This window comes from Mus caroli, chromosome 5 (assembly GCF_900094665.2).
Source record: "Mus caroli chromosome 5, CAROLI_EIJ_v1.1, whole genome shotgun sequence".
NCBI classification, from domain to species: Eukaryota; Metazoa; Chordata; class Mammalia; order Rodentia; family Muridae; genus Mus; species Mus caroli.
This window is the reverse complement of record NC_034574.1, coordinates 140,318,494-140,336,654: the sequence shown is the minus strand read 5'-3', so window position 1 is coordinate 140,336,654 and position 18,161 is coordinate 140,318,494. Positions and strand designations below refer to the sequence as shown.

The window sequence follows — 18,161 nt, the reverse complement described above, 5'->3', positions numbered from 1 at the left end:
CTGGAGCTCACTTTGTAGACCAGGCTGGCCTCGAACTCAGAAATCCGCCTGCCTCTGCCTCCCGAGTGCTGGGATTAAAGGCGTGCGCCACCACACCCGATCTGGGATTTGGTTTTTGTTGTTGTTTGTTTGTTTGTTTTTGAGACAGGGTTTCTCTGTGTAGCCCTGGCTGTCCTGGAACTCACTCTGTAGACCAGGCTGGCCTTAAACTCAGAGGCCTGCCTGCCTCTGCCTACTGAGTGCTGAGATTAAAGGGGACCACAGCTGGCCTGTGAGTCGTATTTAAAATCACGACGTAAACCACTTACGATCTGACTGGAGTTAATAATGGGCTGCAGGACGGAGAGCGCAGTCCTCTGCTTTCCCCGGGGCTCGCTCCTCACAGCTGCCTTCTTCACATTTAACGGCATCATTCTTTCCTCTCGTAGTTTGGGAATACCTGCTACTGCAACTCAGTTCTTCAAGCACTTTATTTTTGTCGTCCATTTCGGGAAAAAGTTCTAGCGTACAAAAGTCAGCCCAGAAAAAAGGAGAGCCTTCTCACCTGCCTGGCAGACCTCTTCCACAGCATAGCCACCCAGAAGAAGAAGGTCGGCGTGATCCCGCCCAAGAAGTTCATCACAAGGTTGCGGAAAGAGAACGGTAATTCTTCTAGTTCCTCTGTGCTGTTGCTTATGTCCTAGGAAGGTGAACAGAGCATGCTGTAACACGCAGGGTTTCTTTTTTATTTATTTATTTTTTTTGAGCATCATCTGTTTGTACCTCAGACTGTGTTGGGAGTGTGTTTTGTTTTGTCTGGGAACATAGCAGCAGAAAGTCCGGTCTGCCCGTTAGACCACATTTCAACCAGACACAGGAAGCACACAGAAAGAACAGGAGATGTAAAAGTTCACACCTTCGCCAGTGACTACTACTGTAGGAAGTTTCCATAGCCTACCGCCCAGCATCAATAACTGGACCCAAGTATGCAAACACATAAGCCTCTGGGGGAGCAGAGGCGTGGGGCTCCTGTTTCAGCTCCAGAGGTTTGTGTGAGGTTGATCAGTGTTGGGAGGAGTATGGCACTCAGCTGAAACCACACGTGCCCGAGAGAGTGGAGCCCCTGCTCTCTTCTGCCCACTTGACATTTCTCTCTGGAGTGGTTGGTTGTGCCTTCTGTGTGGCACGTGCCCGGAACTCCGGCACTCAGCCTGCAACGTGGAGATCATCAGTTTGTGGCTGGCCTGGACCGAGTGAGATGCTCTATCCCTGTATCCACCCTGTAAAAACAAAGCAAAACAAAACAAAAGCACAGTTCCATGGGAGGTTGGTTGTACATTGCTTTCCTATGTTAATTCATTTCTCTTAAAACAAAAATCTTAAGATAGAGAGCGCCTTATTCTCCTTGCTCTGCCCACAAAACAAAAATCACATCAGTTAAGCCACTGAGAATTCCCGTCTGTTTTCTTTCCTATTTGTTGTTATTGTTGTTTTGTTTTGCATTTTTGTTTTGTTTGTGGCAGGGTTTCTCTATATAGCCCTGGCTGTCCTGGAACTCATTCTTAGACCAGGCTGGCCTTGAACTCACAAAGATCTGCCTAATTTTGCCTCCTGAGTGCCAGGATCTGAAAGTGTGTGCCATTGCCACTACTGCCTGGTCCATCTCTTTCTAATTTGAGGTACTTCTCATTTAATTTTTACAAGACTTTAAGTTAGACATTACTTCCATGAGATGTGCATCATTTTGCCCAAGGTTGCAGAGTCCCTGGGAAGTGGCCGAGTTGGTGCTTGGCTCCCTTCCTTCCTAAGCCAGTTCTGTCTCTATGGCAGTGCTGCTGCCTCAGATCAGTGTAGAGGTGATGGTGAATCGTTGTTGAGTTTGATCTCCCTCTCACGTACGATACTCATGGCCATGACTGAGGTCTTTATGACTGCTTGCTGAGTATACCAGTGTGTAATGGTATGGTGCCTTTAAGGTGCTCACTTACATTGCTCATTCAGTGAATTGGAATGAGTCTAGGAAGAGCTATCCACTGACTTCTAGACTGACTGGCACCGTTAGGGGCTGTTGTTGAAGCCAATGGGCATTCTGAAGAGGTGTAAGAGGTGTTTGTTTTCCTCATATACAGAACATTTGAGTCTTTCTTGCAGACCACATTTCCCTCTCATGAGAGGCATTTACTTGTTTAGATTCTAGATCTGCACAGGGTTTTTGGTTTTTTTTTTCTGTTTTTAAGAAAAAAAAAAAAAAAAAAAAAAAAAAAAAAAAAAAAAAAAAAAAAAAAAAAAAAAAAAAAAAAAAAAAAAAAAAAAAAAAAAAGCTGGGCCGTGGTGGCACACGCCTTTAATCCCAGCACTCAGGAGACAGAGGCAGGTGGATTTCTGAGTTCAAGGCCAGCCTGGTCTTCAGAGCAAGTTCTAGGACAGCCGGGGCTACACAGAGAAACCCCATCTTGAAAACCAAAAAAGGAGGGGAAAAAAAGAAACTCAGACTTAAGCCTTCAGAATGTGGTTTAAAGTAATGTAGTGCAGTCCTGTCCTCTTGTCTGTGTGCTGCTCACCTCTGCAGGAGTGTCTGCTGGGAAAGCCTCTGTGTTTACACAGAGCACATGGTAGTTTTCAGGTGTGGAGCAGTAAGCCTTTAAATTGATTACCTGTGCTTTGATTGATGCTGGGCACAGGTCAAGCTGAGTACACACTTGAGCTAGTGCACGCGCGCACACACACATACACAGAGAGAGAGAGAGAGAGAGAGAGAGAGAGAGAGGAAAGAGAGAGAGAGCGCGCGAGCGAGCATAAATGAGCAAGCGAGCAGTGGCCCAAGCCCTGAGTTAACAGCAGTGTTTTGAACATCCTATTCAGTTACACGCTTGAAGACTTTTCCTGGTTTGTAGAGGGTTTTTAAAGTTGCTGTTGTTGGGTTTTGGTTTTGGTTTTGTGTGTGTCTAGGAAGAGTAAATGAATAAAGCAGCAGACTCCTTACTACCTGCTTCAGTGAGACAGATGCCAGGTTAAATGTTTATGATAAACGTGTCTTCTCATACTCTCTATTCTTATTTCTTGGTATTGTTGGCATCTATAAATATGATTTGGAATACATTAATATTTTCCTCAGGGTTTTGGGTTTCTCCTTGAGAATTTTGTGGGTGTATAGATGAAAGTAGGTTACTGTCTTCCCCGCCATATGCTTTCCTTTCAATCTCTGGGAAGCCCTGTCGGGCTGCCCACCTGCCTTGACCTCCTCCGTCCCGGGTCACGGTTAGAGGCACAAGCATTCTCAGTACAGTCACCCTCGTTGTTTACGCATGCCGCTTCCATTTGTTAATTGTTTGGCTATTTGGAGAAGGAACAGACTTTGGCTTCTACTAATTCAACAAATCTGTGTTCTTAGGTTTTAACTCCTGGTATGTGCACAGGCACAGGCGCTCCCCACAGGTAGTGACTCCTTCAGCTCCACAGCAACACTCTTTTGTTTGTTTGTTTGTTTTGTTTTGTTTTTGGAGACAGGGTTTCTCTGTGTAGCCCTGGCTGAGTGCTGGGATTAAAGGCGTGCGCCACCACACCCGGAGCTATCTTTGATGGCTAGGTACTTGTTCACATTGATCATTGCATACTGATTTCCTGTTGTGCACCAGCCCTGTGGAGGCCTGACCCTCCACAGGGGAGGCAGGTGCCCACAACTCTGTGTGTATGCGGTGTGGCTTTACTAGGAAGGAGAAACAAGCAGAGGTGGCATGGAAGTGTGAGCAGTCATCTAGTGTGGGTGTAGGGACACTCTTGCTCAGGTGAGATTAGAGGCCACCTGGCCGCCTAGGTGAGTGGGATGGAAGCAGAGTGCCGTGAGGTGCACTGGAGGGTGGTCTGGGAAGCTGTCAGGGGCTGTAGGTGTCATTGGGACAGGAGCCCCATGCATGGATGGGTATTGGATGGTGAGAACAGCATTGGAGGGTAAGGCAGGGCTGCTGCAGTCCTCAGGGACACCGTGACCCCCTCTAGCCAGTGCTGCTTCCTGTAGGCGCCATTTTACCTTGGAGGAAATGCAGCACAGGTGAGTGAGGTGACTGTCAGTGCTCACTGTCAGCTGAGCAGTTCTCAGACCTTAAGGTGGCCTTGAACCTTATCAGTGGCTTTGAGCTTTGTCTGACTTCATAAACCTTAGCCTGTATACTAGATATGACATGTATGTATGTATGTATGTGTATATACATTTGTTCACGTTATGAGCCATGTCTTTTTGTACATTTTATAGCTGTTTGAACACCTGTTTTTTGTTCAGTTCATTCATTTATTTGTTCATTCATTCATTCAAAAAACATTAAGCACATCCTGGATCCCTGCCGCCACCCCTGCTGTGCTAGCAATGCAGCTGTGCTGACTAAGGAAGGGTCTGGTTCTGAAGGGATCTGAATGTGAAGAGTGGAGTGATGATAAAGTCATGTGTCACTGAAAACATAAATCCGTGTGTGTAAGCCTGGGCGTGCTGCAAATGAGCACACACCAGATGTTTGTAAATGACACCTGTTAGAAAGATTTGAGTATACTTCTCATGTTTACTTTATCCAGTTGTGTTTCACCTAAGAACAGCACACTGCTTTCTTGTGAAAGCTCTAGCTATTTCTGTATTAGGAAGAAAACGTGGCCATTGTAAGCAGTACAGTGCGACCCTTCAGCTCTTCCCTCTGGCTGTGAGTTGATATCTGTATAATCCTGCTGATCCCTTTAAACCGTAAGTAGCCATCGTCCGTCCGGGGGTTGCAGGGTGCTGGGATCCTGAGCATACCATTTCCTGAGGACATGTGGGGCTGCTGCCCTGCCTCGTGCATCATTTCTGAAGTTCAAGATAGGGCGCTTTTCAGGGATCTGGAGCCGCTGCTACGTGGACTCCTTTCTCCTCCCCAAGAGGATTTTCATTAAAAACTCGTTTGCATTTTTGAAGAATAAACATAGCAGTTGTTTTGAAAGAGCGTGCATATACGTGAAAGTGCCTTTTAAGGGAAGGTTCCAGTGTTAGAGAGAGATGGTGGCGTTGATCCAGTGTGTGCTGCCCACTGCCGTGAGGTAATCATGGAAGCTGGCAACTAGCTTCCCAGCCACTCTTAGAAAGGCTTCCTGCCTCCCTTCACTTCCTCGCCCTGCCTTCCCTCTCCCTTGCATCTCCTCTGAAGCCTTGAACTCTAACTCAGCTTGGCATCAAACTAAACAAACTCACTATGTCTCAGCCTCCAGTGTCAAGGTCACAGGTAAGAGGCATCACCCAGGCCATTCTGATTTTTTCTTTCTTTCTTTCTTTCTTTCTTTCTTTCTTTCTTTTTTTTTTTTTTTTTTTTNTGTAGCCCTGGCTGTCCTGGAACTCACTCTGTAGACCAGGCTGGCCTCGAACTCAGAAATCCACCTGCCTTTGCCTCCCAAGTGCTGGGATTAAAGGCGTGCACCACCACCGCCCGGCCATTCTGATTTTCTAATGTCTTTTTATCATTCTTCTGGTTCTTAACACTAGTGAGCAAGTGAAAAGCTGTCTCATTTTGTTTTGCTGTTTTTGTATTTAAAGAAAAAGAGGTTCATTCGAGGAAGTGACCTTGACACTGAGATATTAAGGTTGTGGTGGATATTGGGGTGGTCTGTGAATCAGGCCACCAGTGAGTTGGGAGAAGTTGGCATTTAGAGTCAGTGAAAGGGTGGTGGCTCTCTGTATGGATAGATCTTTATGCTTTTCCTTTGGCGGGCTCTGATACTCAAGCAAGCATGAAGTAAGTTAGAAGTGGCAGCTGCAGGCTGGCAAGTCAGAGGTAGGTGAGACACAACGCCCAGAAGCAGTGGGGAGGGTGGACAGTGGAGGGGGAGCCCCAGCATTAGGAAGTAGTGCGTGCCTCAGAGAGGGTTTGTCACACTGAGAGCAAAGGTTAAAGGTCATTGACTTCGTTATCTCACCTTTAGAGCCTCCTGGAGCCTGTAGTATGATTTGCACGGTTTCAGATGGAACCATGAGAGGGTTTGTAGAGTGGTCAGCAGCATACACTCAGTGCAGGGGTGGGCTGCAGTGCTCTTGCTGGGTAGGAATGGGAAGTGGGCCACAGTGCTTTGGATCAACTGTCCCTGATGGGCAAATAGCAGCATGCAAGTATAGAGAGCTAAAGATCAAATTGATGTTAATTAATTCTGTTTGGAGTAGGGCATGTGGCAGCCTTGGGACTCATGGGCTTTGGGCTCTTATATGTCTCACAGGGGGGTTTTGGGGGCTGGAGTCCAGCAGGCAGAAGTGAAGGGCCACTCCAGCTGCATTATTACTGCATTGGTTTGAGATTGAAATTTGCAGAATGGGTTTGAGTGTGCGTGCGAGAGCTGGGCAGGAACGAGCTGGGCAGGATTTGTGGGAATTTACTCTGCAGTACAGGAGGTAGAAAGACTCAGATCTACAAGTCAAACTTGTTACTCTCAGTATAGAATCTAGGGAGACCTTGTGGGCCAAGTCAGGGGAGCCACCTTCCACTGGGTAAGTTGTGGTGGAAATGGGGCAGGCTGAGGCACAGGAATGGTGGCTCCCACCTAGAGTCGCAGCACTGGTGACTGAAGCATGAGGATTGCTATGAGGTACAGACCAGCCTGAGTTATAGAGTGCGACCCTGTCTAAGAAAGGAAGGAAAAACACTGAAAGGGCTTAAGAAGCAGCCGGATGGGAAGGGTATGCAGCACGCAGGTGGAGAGCGGGGTGGGGAGGCTTGCACAACACGCTGCACTGTATTGTTCAGTGGATAATCAATATGATGTGTGGTCTGAGAGAATCCACAGAGAAACTAGACTCCCGAGGACCAGCTGGATCTTAGCAGCGCTTTCTATATGCACTTAATCAAGTCCGCAGAGAAAGTGCAGGTCGGGTTGGATGGAGCAGTACAGACTCCGCCTCCTTCCTACTGAGTGTTTTGGAAATGTAGCCATGCTCCATGTTCACCGAGAGCTGTTCCCTCACGACCATAGCAGAGCCATACCATGACTTAAACTTGACCCATTCTTTTCAGAAGCATTTCGGATATCTGCAGACTTCTGTTTCCTTGTGCGACCAGATTCACCTGGCTGCACTCTTGAGCGCTAGACGGCATTTTGTTAGAACCTCCATGCAGACTGCCCTTCAGCGCATGCCTGCCGTTCCACTATTGCCCTAGCGCCAGTGCTGACGAATGACCCTTTCCACTCAAGCCAAGTAAGGCATGTTCTCACACTGGCAAAGTGATGGCCAAAATCGTGCTTTCCCTGTTTTAGCTTTCGTCTCCCAGTTAGTTAAGTATTGCTAAGGATCTGAATTTTTAGTCTGTGCCACCTGTTCATCTCCTTTGTCAGTTTTCTAGTTGGTTTTCTTCTACCTTTGCAAAGGTTTAGGAGTTGGTCTTATGTTTGTTCTAGCACACATGGGTGACTGATACGTAGTGTGTACTCCTCTTTTACTCTGTCCTTTATTCATGCTGTCTGTGAAGCCAGTGTTCCCTAGCATCATCATCAACGGTAGCCGTGGGAGCCAGTGCAGCCGTGGGAGCCAGTGCAGCCGTGGGGGCCTCTGAGCTTACAGTTCTGTGTTCTCAGTGCTCAGAATCTGTTACAGCTGCATGTGCCGGGTCCCTGGTGGTGACTGAGAAACGCGTCTCAGGTGAATGACACTGCCTGTAGCTTCAGACAGTCTTGATCCAACAGCCACACTCACCAGGGGAATGTTGTAAAGGCCCTGGCTTTGGAAATGACCTAATGCATGGAGCGGACTTTAATGTGTTCATCTGTAGCTTAAAAACAGCATTTCGTAGTTTCTGTCTTAGACATTCCCTACTCTTTTTCTAAAGATGTATGTTGTTGTTGTGTGTTGGCATGTGTGTGTGTGTGTGTGTGTGTGTGTGTATAGTGAGGCGCTAGGAGTTGACCTAGGGTCTCAGGATGCAAGTGCTCCACCACTGAGCTACATTCCCACCCTGTGTTTGCTTTAAAAGAGACAGTTGTGGGTTTCCTCGCTGTGCTTGAGGATGTAAAAGCAAAGTTTACTACTGCAGCTCTTTTCAGTTAGTGGGCTCGCAGTGGGGGTTGGGGGAGGCGTATTTTATTTTATTTGCTTCGTTTTTCCTGGCAGGAAGACTTTACTTTTTCAGCCCTTGTAAAATAAAGTCCCCAGGTACTATACAAAGCAGGCCCTAGCCTACTGACTGCAGAGAACTCACGTGCACCTGGGGGATTCAAGGAGCAGCCAGTGTGTGTGCCATGTCTGTCCATGGCTGCTGGGAAGGCCGTTCTTGGAGTTCAGAATCGGGGTGGACTGTAGTGATCATGTGACCTGAGTGGAAAATACTTGATGGCAGATCCACACCTGACTGCATGACAGTTGGCTGTGGGAGTTTTGAAAAGCCTCACTCCTCTCCTGCTAAATCAGACTGTGGAGCGCATGGCCTGCCCGGTAATTTCCTTTCGTAAGCATAAGCGGGCTCTCAGAGTTTGCTCAGCCTCGTTAGTAAGCGGTGTCGGCTCCTTCTGACAGGTTTGCCTCGACTGAAGCGGTTGTAGGAGGACCCAGGTGGTGAAGATGAGCTGCTGCTGCCTGCCTCCCCCAGCCGGCATGGAGCCATCATTCCCCTTACCTTCTTTCCCAATGCATCAGTCAGAAGTTCACATGCCGTAGTTGTCTGTTCTCTGTACATTGTCTAGAATTAGTATGTGCTTCTAGTTCTGATAAAATACCAGATTTTATACTACACACTCATTTCCTGTTTTATTTTTAGAGCTGTTTGACAACTACATGCAACAAGATGCCCATGAATTCTTAAATTACCTACTCAATACAATTGCTGATATTCTACAAGAAGAAAGAAAACAGGAGAAGCAAAATGGCCGATTACGGAATGGAGATGTGGACAACGAGGATAACAACAGCACACCAGACCCAACGTGGGTCCACGAGATTTTTCAGGGAACATTAACTAATGAAACCAGGTGTCTTACTTGTGAAACTGTAAGTCCATCGGCATAGCTGTCAGTCTGAAGGCCCTGCCTGTGCTTTTGTGTAGCCCTGTCAGGTGCTGCGTGCTTGTCATGAGGATGCCAGGATGCTCACTGCAGTCTGCATCATGCTGTTGTTATAGTTTAAGAGGCTTTAGAACCACATAAGACTAGATGACACATAGGGTCATGGAAGCATAGCTCCGAGTCTTCACCTCAGGGATAGGTACCGAGCCAAATGTGGTCCCTCCATGCTGAGTTTGAATATCATCAAAGGACATGCTCAGCACAGGGCTGTGTGCTGCCACCATATTCCACAGTACTCCTCTCTTCTGAGTCTTTGCTAAGATAAAGGGATGTGAAATGAAGTTGGAAGCAGAAACCTATTGTGGAGACGCATGTAACTGACGTCAGTTAACTGTACTGTGCTCACCTCTGGGGTGACAAGCAGCAGCACAGTAGGCTGGTTGATAGCATATCCAGTGCCTGCGTTATGCACTGCGCACAATGACATGGCCACAGTGTTGCTAGGTGGTGAGGACTTCTTAGTCCCATAATAATCCTACAAGGTCACCGTCCTCTATGTGGGCTGTTAATGACAGCAGTGTGGCACATGACTGCTGTGAACAGATACCATGACCAACATATATTTGTGCTGGCTTACAGGTCAGTGGTTCAGTCCATTATCATCAAGGCTGGAGCATGGCAGCATCTAGACAGACATGGTGCAGGCAGAGCTGAGAGTTCTACATCTACATCTGAAGGCCACTAGGAGAAGACTGGCTTCCAGGCAGCTAGGGTGAGGGTCTTAAAGCCCACGTCCACAGTGACACACCCACTCCAACAGGGCCACCCCTTCTAATAGTGCCACTCCCTGGGCCAAACATTTTCAAGCCTTCACAACTGGGAGTTCCCTTTCTACAGTTGTGCATGTGGTTGTTGTTGGAATAGAACAGTACCGCATGCCCTCAAGGACGGGAGCACCCTTTGGGTGGACGCTTGGCCAAGACCAAGCTCTAGATTGGTTGCCAAGAATCAGATAGCCTTGCGCTAGGAAACAGTTGCCCTTCCTGTGTGAGTCTTCGTGGTGGGTCTCATCCAGGTCAGGGAAGAGGCGTATTCTACAGCAGTCTGTGAAGATGCTTTTGGCTAGAGAAAGGCTGCCTGTGGTGTGGGCCTTTTTCATTGCCTGAACCAGCAGTCAGTGGTGCAGGGCAATGTTTGATTGCTAGTTATTACAGCAATGTTTCCATTGGAATAGTGGATACAATCAGGGAATTGGATGTTTTTTATGTTTATTATAATGAACTTTGATCTGTTACAAGACATCAATATATGTGTACACGTATGTATTGGTACATACATACACACACTTTAGCCTTCAATAAAACAAAGTAGTTACATAACATGTTGAGAAATGTAGTAATAGGTGAGACTTATATGTAGATTTGGGGCCTCTGGGAGACTTGTAGAGTACTCTGCCAGGCCTTTGAAGTCAGGTTTGTATTGGATGGGGAAGACGGACAAGAAAGCTTTTTGAAGGAGAAAGCAGTATTAGCCATTCTGTTCGAAAGTTTGACTATTCATTAATGTAACTTGTATGGGGTAGGTACTATTTTGCTACTAATAAGTTCTGTGGCCATCATTATGCCGATTCACAGTGAATACTCATGTTGCTGCCTTTATCGAAATAAGCTAGGGAGTGTGTAAATACACATCGTTTCTTTATTTGATTACACGCAAATCTAAGAACCGACTCTGCCAGAGAGACGGTGAGTAGAGAGTAGGTAGTAGAAGATTATTAAGCTGGAAGTCTTGCCTTCAAGATGCCCAGCAGGGAGCAAAGATTGGCCAGTGATGTCCAGACAGTGTTAAAGTAAAGGCCAGAACAGACTCCATCGTGAGTTAGGTGTGCCGTGGATACAGTGAATACAGTGGAGGGTTTCAGAAGGGAGCCAGCCACCGCTGCTGTACCTCTCTGTGCTTTCCTCTGTTCTTCCAAGGCTGATTTCAGTCACACGCCTTGCCTTGCCTTTTTCCATTTTTTTCCCCTTAAATGTGGATGTTGCCAAGTTTCATTCATACAATGATGCATCAGGGACATCAGTCTATATCCATTATCACAGGCCAAGTCAGTCCCACCCAGGTCTCCAACCTCGGTGGCTCGTCCTACAAGTCCTGGCCTTGAGGATCTCGTCCAGAGCAGCTGGGCGGTGTCCAGGTGGAGCCTGTGCTTCTGAGGACCAGGGTGACACTGTGTACTCCCTGTGTCGTCACTGGGGAGCAGGGAAATTCTCGTCCTCAGCCAGGGAGATGGTCAGGTGTTGGGTGTCTTCCCATCCAGGAGATGTAAGGGGTGGACGGTTGCTCGGTGCTTTTCTGCTATTTCAGACCAAGTGGGTGTCTTTTGAGTATGGCAGCTGGAAACTGGTTTCCTGGTCATTGAAATGACTCCTGTTTTACAGATAAGCAGCAAAGATGAAGATTTTCTAGACCTTTCTGTTGACGTGGAACAAAACACATCAATTACTCACTGCTTAAGGTTTGTGTAGGATTATTTTCTTTGCAGTTTCATATTTACTTTTCGTTTAGAAGATTTTTAAGCGAATTAGTAATTCTCGGGTATCCCTAACAAGCCCAATTTGTGTTTCTCACAGAGGGTTCAGTAACACGGAAACTCTGTGCAGTGAATATAAGTACTACTGTGAAGAGTGCCGGAGCAAGCAGGAAGCACACAAGCGGTACGTGGACGCCTCCCTCCCGGGCTCGGGTCATCAGAATGTGGTGGTATGAGTGTGTGGGGGTGCTGACTCGTGTACAGGGGACCACACAGAGAGATCAGAGGACCACGTTCAGGACTCCATCCTTCTACCAGCTAGGGATTGACCTCAGATCTTCAGGTTTGGGCAGAACTATTTTGCCAAGCCTGTTTCAAAATTGTTTTAATGATTCTGTGGCCAGGGATGTTGGGTAGGCTTTTCTATCTGAAAATGATGTGCAGAATTGCACATTGAGTGCTGCTTCTTGACACACACACACACACACACACACACACACACTCAATGGATAAGAAGCAAACATTCTTATCCATTGAGCTGTCTCTCCAGTTCTACGATTAGTTTGTGAGTTTAGCCTTTTACAGCTGTGCCATCTCTCCAGCTCCAGTCCCACATTCTTACTGTTAGCCTTAGCAGTTACGGCTCCATGAGAAATGCTCGATGAATGGTGCCCAGGCCGGAACCATACACTACATCTGTGGTTCCTGTCTTCAGGTGTTGGGCTGAGATGTCTTAGAGGAGTCTTGCAGATGTGCATCTTGTTAAGTGCGTGTAATTGTAGTGTGTCCTCAGTATTTGTGTGTCCCTATGCTTGCTGATTTTCTAGGACTCAGTACTTGGTATACAGTCATGCTCACAGCTAATGTCATCACTGAAAAAGACACAGAGCAAAGGACAAAGCCAGGCAGATTTCCAAGAGGCCCTGTTCCAGTGAAGTGACACAAGACACTGAATTTCCCCTGCCTAATGACATCATGGGAAGCTCTTTGCGGGCTCCATGCCCGGGTTTGCCATTCCGGGCTTGTCATGCAGGCTTTCTCGGTTCCTTGGCTCCGAATTCCAGGCCCTCAGAGGGAAGCAGGTGCTCAGCGTTAACTGTGCTGGGCAAACAGCTTGGGCCTGGGGCATAGCTGGTGAGTGTGGTTTGAGGCGCTCCTTAGACCTCAGTTCCCAAGTGCCAGGGAGTCTGCTGGCCATGCTGGGTCTCTGCACACGACACTGCTGCTGCCACTGTCACCCAACTCTTGGTTAAGGTATTTCCTGGAATTCTCCTTGTAAGCTATGGTTTCTCCTGCTGTAATTTTTAAGTATTTAATGTAGAGATATTTAAATATTGCAAATACGTCATTCTTCATTAAACTGCCATTTTAAAAACTTGAGGCACACCCAGACAGTCCTTTACTCTTCCTGTTTTTGTGTTCCGGTTATCCACAGCCCAGCTGGTGGCTAGGGGAGGTCCCTGTGGCTCCTCTGGGCTGTTGCTCCCTCATACATTCTGAGCTCACCTTGGAACTAGCTGATCCTGTGCTGCTGTGTGGTCCTGTTGTGGGAAATGTATGCCTTGCTGTTCAGCTTCCTGAGCTTCTGAACTGAGCAAAGGATGTGTGGACATCATAACTCTGCCCTGTACCTGTCTGGCCTGGAAGCCAGGACTTGTGAATTCACTGTGGCTCCCATTGCAGCTGACAGCATGGGCTTCCCTGCCGTGCTTCCTTTTTAAGCTTTGTAATTCTCTCCTCCAGGAGTGAAGATTGGCTCCTGCTGTCTTTACTTGTAAAAGTATCTTTTATTCGCTTGATATAATTGTCATCTCCGAGGTTGCTGCCTCCGTCTACTAACCTCGGTCTCGTCCTGGAAGCTTCTGGCCTCAGTACAGTCTAATCTAGACCTAGAGTGTTTTCAGCCTCTGAGACTGACTGCTGAATAAGCTCACCCTTTCTAGTTCTCTCTGAGCTCTGGCTGGCTGGTCAACTCAGTTGTTATGACTCAAACTCCTCTCCAAGCCGACTGATTCAATCTGGCTTCTTTCAGTTTCTGACTGAATTGCTGTGTTTGGCCTCAGACTAACTTTGGCAGTCTGTTCTAGTCTGGTTCCTTCTCATTCTCTTGCTTTTTTGTCTTCACCTGTGTCTAGCTTGTTCTCTTTGCAACCTGTCTATAACTGTCCTGGTAAAACTGCCCCCCCACCCCCTTTCTTTGCCTGCTCTTAAGTAGACTCTCTTTACTCTCTGTTCTCATGAGAGTTGGGCATATCCTATTCTGTCAAATCTTTCTCTGATTCGTCACTTTGTTCCTCTAAACTAGACATCACTTTAAAACGTGGTTGCTTCCTTCTACAAACTAACTTTACTTTCATTGTTTAGGATTAAAGGTGAGTACTAAGAGCTTGTCTGTATTCCAGCCAGAGGGATTAAAGGTGTGTGCTAAGGCTGAGCTACACCACAACCAAAGACAAGTCTTTCCAATAAACAACACAGTCTTGGGGTTCACAGTGTGATCTAATAACCTGTAACATATACTCTATTTTTGGTTAGCACCCTGTAAGTAACCGGTCTCTCTCCTAGCCTGACCCTCTCCCATCCCTCCTGCAGATACCCTCAGTCCCTCCTCCCTTGCTTATACAGACTGCTCTTTTCTGGTCCTAATAGTCCAAATGGATTGCTCATAAAAGAAGGGAAAAAAAGATGAGATTGGGGCGTGGAGCGGTACAGGGGTCAAGGCCAGCATGTAAAGTGTCGGTGGAGGATTAGAGAGTCATGGGAGCTTTGCTCTGAAGAGAACTGACTGTGAGGGCAGGCGACAGTGCGTGAGATAGCAATGAAGAAGAAAACAAATATAGCATTAGGATGTTTCACAGTTAAAAGCCAAATTCTTTGATTCCCAGATTATTTTATCCCTTCATAGAGGATATCTCATTGTTAAACCTTGTGATTCTTAACTGTGGCAAACACTCTGAACTCATCTTTAATACTGTTGTGAGAGGAACCATTCTCCTTGTGGACCAAGGAAATGCCACCGTCTAGCTTGATAGAGCATTGAGTTTGTTGTGGTGACTCCCTGGAGCATGGCCAATGACTTTGGAAAGCTACCTCCCTGGGTCTCCCTGCTCAGAGTGCAGGTGGCTTCCATGAAGAGTCTTCTCGTTCCCCCTGGAGTTCCAGTTCTTTAGGGGAGAGGAGCCAGTAGGATTAATGTTGAGAGGTTTATTTTGATTGGATTTAAGGGCCACTGCTTGCGATGAACCCATATCTGACACTGTCAGTGAGGCCCAGAACCTGAAACTAGGTCAGAGGCTCCAGGGAAAGCTACTTTTATCACCCTGCTACTTGGGCAGAGCAATTAAGTCATTATAATCAGGTTTAAGCATGTGTTTATCAATCAAAGTAGGAACCAAAACAGTCAAGACATTTTTGCCAGTGAGAAATAGGTTTATTTATTCCTCTAGTGTAAATAAAACTCTGTGCCTCGGGATCTATCAAGCTCCTAGAAAGCACCTTCTGTACCCTGCTGCTTGTGGAAGTGTCTGCCCTGAAAACTGCTGTCAGGATGCTTGGGTTAGGTGTCATGGTGGGCGGGTGAGACCAAGCTCCATAGCCTTCCTGTTGGTGGACGCATTGGCTGAGCTGTGTGAGGTCCGGCTGTGTTGTGGGAGAGAGCAGACCTGTCCGATGAGAGAGTGCTTGCTGCAGCCGTGTACTTTGCTGTGAGCATTGCCCGGATGCACAGGCGAGGCTGGGATCCAGAAAGCTGTAGTGGCTCACGGAGCAGCAGACTGTCAGTAACTGGCTCTGGGGTGAGCTCTGGTGTTGCTGCAGCTGCTGCTTAGCCAGTCATTGTCACTGGCCACACTCCACTTGTCCCCCAGGTCACAGTTAGATCAAGAGTGGGTCACTTTTGGGAGGAGAGGACAAATGACCACTTCTGCAGGTGTAAGAGGACTGGCTCTGCTGGCCGCTCTCAATTGGTCATTGTCAGCTTCTGATGCTGCCACAGTGCTCTGCATCTTCAGGGACTCCTCTCCTCTATGAAGCATCTTCACCCAGCACCGCACTGCGCCTTCCTTAGCGTTCCTGGGTCAGACGAGTTGCTGATGTTGCCAGCTGTCTCTGCTGCTTTTTTGATGCATTTTCAACTAAAAAAAAAAAAAAAAAACCCAAAACCAAAACTTCTCACATCTGCTTTTTGTTTAGTATCAGTTCCATAGTATAAAATAAATACAAGTAAGTAAATCATTATCAAAAAAGCATGAAGTGAGATGTGTCCACTAAATGATGTCTAACAGAAGCATATTTATTAAGAATGTAGTGGTGGCGCACGCCTTTAATCCCAGCACTCAGGAGGCAGAAGCAGGGGAATCTTTGTGAGTTTGAGGCCAATCTGGACTACAAGTGAATTCCAGGACAGCCAGGGCTACGTAGAAGGGGGCGGGGAATTATTCCAGTATTAAAGTCAGATTTCAACAGGGTCAAGAACATAATTCTTCTGCACCAACTTGAGAATTCTTTCAAGCTCACAGTGACTGTTTTCTGAAATTCTGTCTTCCTCTTTGTTTCAGGATGAAAGTTAAGAAACTGCCCATGATCCTGGCTCTGCACCTGAAGAGGTTTAAGTATATGGACCAGCTTCACCGATACACAAAGCTTTCATACCGCGTGGTGTTTCCTTTAGAGCTCCGTCTGTTTAACACTTCAGGAGATGCAACTAACCCTGACAGAATGTATGACCTGGTCGCCGTTGTGGTTCACTGTGGAAGGTAACTGTGGCTCTGGAGAGCATGTGACTGCGTTTGTGCCTGGTGCCCTCAGAGCCCTGAAGAGGGCATCAGATTGTCTGGGACTGGAGTTACAGATAGTTGTGAGCCACCATGTGGGTGCTGGGACCTGAACCTAGATCCTCTGCAGGAGTAGCCAGTGTTCTTAACTTTGGGTCATCTCTCCAGCACCCCACATCTTTTTTTTTTTTTTTTTTTTAAAGACAGAATCTGTTGTGAAGCCCAGGGTGGCCTCAGTCTCCTCAGTGCTGGAATCCCAGGTCTGTGCTCCCACACTTGGCTGGACTCCAGTGTTCTTCATCTTTCTCAAGATCAGTTTGTTTTGAAATTAGCTTTTGAAATACATACTTTATCACCGCTTCGCTTAAACCTTTAATACTTTAGCTTTATGCCTTCATTTTCATTCTTGTCTGACTGAGTCTAAGGGCCCGATATTGCAGCTTATAGAACTTGGCTGTCATCTGTTGGCTTCCTTTACTTTTTTGGTTTTGGTGTTGAAATGATGCTGCCTGAATAGATTTTGCAGGACAGACTGTTCCCGAGTGTGTGAGTGAGTGTGTTCTCATCAGTGACTATGAGAAGCGTTTGAGTGCTGGTGGATGTGACATGCAACAGTCCAGTGCTCTGACTGTCCCGCAGTGCGTGTTCGCCATCCCCAGCCATCCAGATTCATGGACAGTCCCACTCGAACCCACAGGGCATGTGTTCTCTGTGTGGATGCGTATGCCTGTAGCCCTTCCTTGCAGGGTGTGTGATTTGGGGGCTAAACCCAGAGCCTTACACATGCCAAGTAAGTGCTGTGGCACCTAGCTGCATGCCAGATCTCTCAGCGCATAGCATTCCTCTAGGGCAGGAAAGTTGACTCCCAGCACCCATCTCAGGAGGCGGAAACCTGCCCCAACACCAGCCCCAAGGGCTCAGAAGCCCTCCTTGGGCCTATGGAGGGCACCTGCAGTGTGTGTTGTGTGTGTGTGTGTGTGTATCACACACACACACTTAAAATTTTTTTTAATTTTGAAATTTAGGACAAGAAGGTAATATAATGCTTTTTAATTAACTTTTCTTTTTTCTCTTGTTTTAGTGGTCCCAACCGAGGCCATTATATTGCAATAGTGAAGAGTCATGATTTCTGGCTGTTGTTTGATGACGACATTGTAGAAGTAAGTAGCTTCTTCATGGCCTTGGAGCTGGGCGTGTCTCTTTACTGTTTCCCTTCACAGCTTCTCATTCCCGTAGGACTGCTGGTATTAATTACAGAATTGGTCAGGGCATTATTTTGTAGTCAGAGTTCAAGTACAGATGTCTAAACCAATATAGTGAGGCTTTGTTGCTCTGATAGAGCACTATGACCAAGGCACCTTATAAAATAGAGCATTTAGTTGAACTTATGGTTTCAGATGCTTAGAGTCCATAATAGAGGCAGGAAGAGCTCACACCTTGATCTGCATGCAGGAGGCTGAGAAACCATCCTGGGAGAGGCGAGAGTGGGAATACACCCACAAAGCCCACTGACAGTGACACACCTCCTAGTTCTTTTCCAGCTGCCCCAGCTGGAGACCAAGCATCCAAACATCTGAGTCCATAGGGGCCCTTCTCAGTCAGTCAGGCCTCCACAGCAGTGTGGGCCTCCTTCTCAGTCAGTCAGGCCTCCACAGCAGTGTGGGCCTCCTTCTCAGTCAGTCAGGCCTCCACAGCAGTGTGGGCCTCCTTTGCAGAGGGGAGCGTGCTCAGATGGATGTTCAGGGAGTCCTCACCCCGGCAGGCAGGCAGGCAGGCAGGCAGGCAGGCGGGCAGGCGGGCGGCCGGGCGGGCAGGCAGGCAGGCAGGCAGGCAGGCGGGCAGGCAGGCGGGCAGGCAGGCAGGCAGGCAGGCAGGCGGGCAGGCAGGCA

At 47.4% G+C, this 18,161-nt stretch overlaps 1 protein-coding gene across 2 annotated transcripts in view; it reads left to right on the top strand.

The window, feature by feature from the left end:
* The window catches only part of Usp12 (ubiquitin specific peptidase 12), a 54,643-nt gene that overhangs the window by 32,408 nt on the left and 4,074 nt on the right, over positions 1-18,161 (top strand). Inside the window, exons 3-8 of one of the 2 annotated variants that reach the window (XM_021163215.1) lie at positions 429-642; positions 8,727-8,956; positions 11,409-11,485; positions 11,601-11,684; positions 16,057-16,254; positions 17,354-17,432. In XM_021163215.1, coding sequence (XP_021018874.1) covers positions 429-642; positions 8,727-8,956; positions 11,409-11,485; positions 11,601-11,684; positions 16,057-16,254; positions 17,354-17,432 — 882 coding nt within the window. Of the gene's footprint in view, positions 1-428; positions 643-4,607; positions 4,706-8,726; positions 8,957-11,408; positions 11,486-11,600; positions 11,685-16,056; positions 16,255-17,353; positions 17,433-18,161 lie in introns of those variants that run through there. The other variant, XM_029477593.1, reaches the window with a different exon arrangement.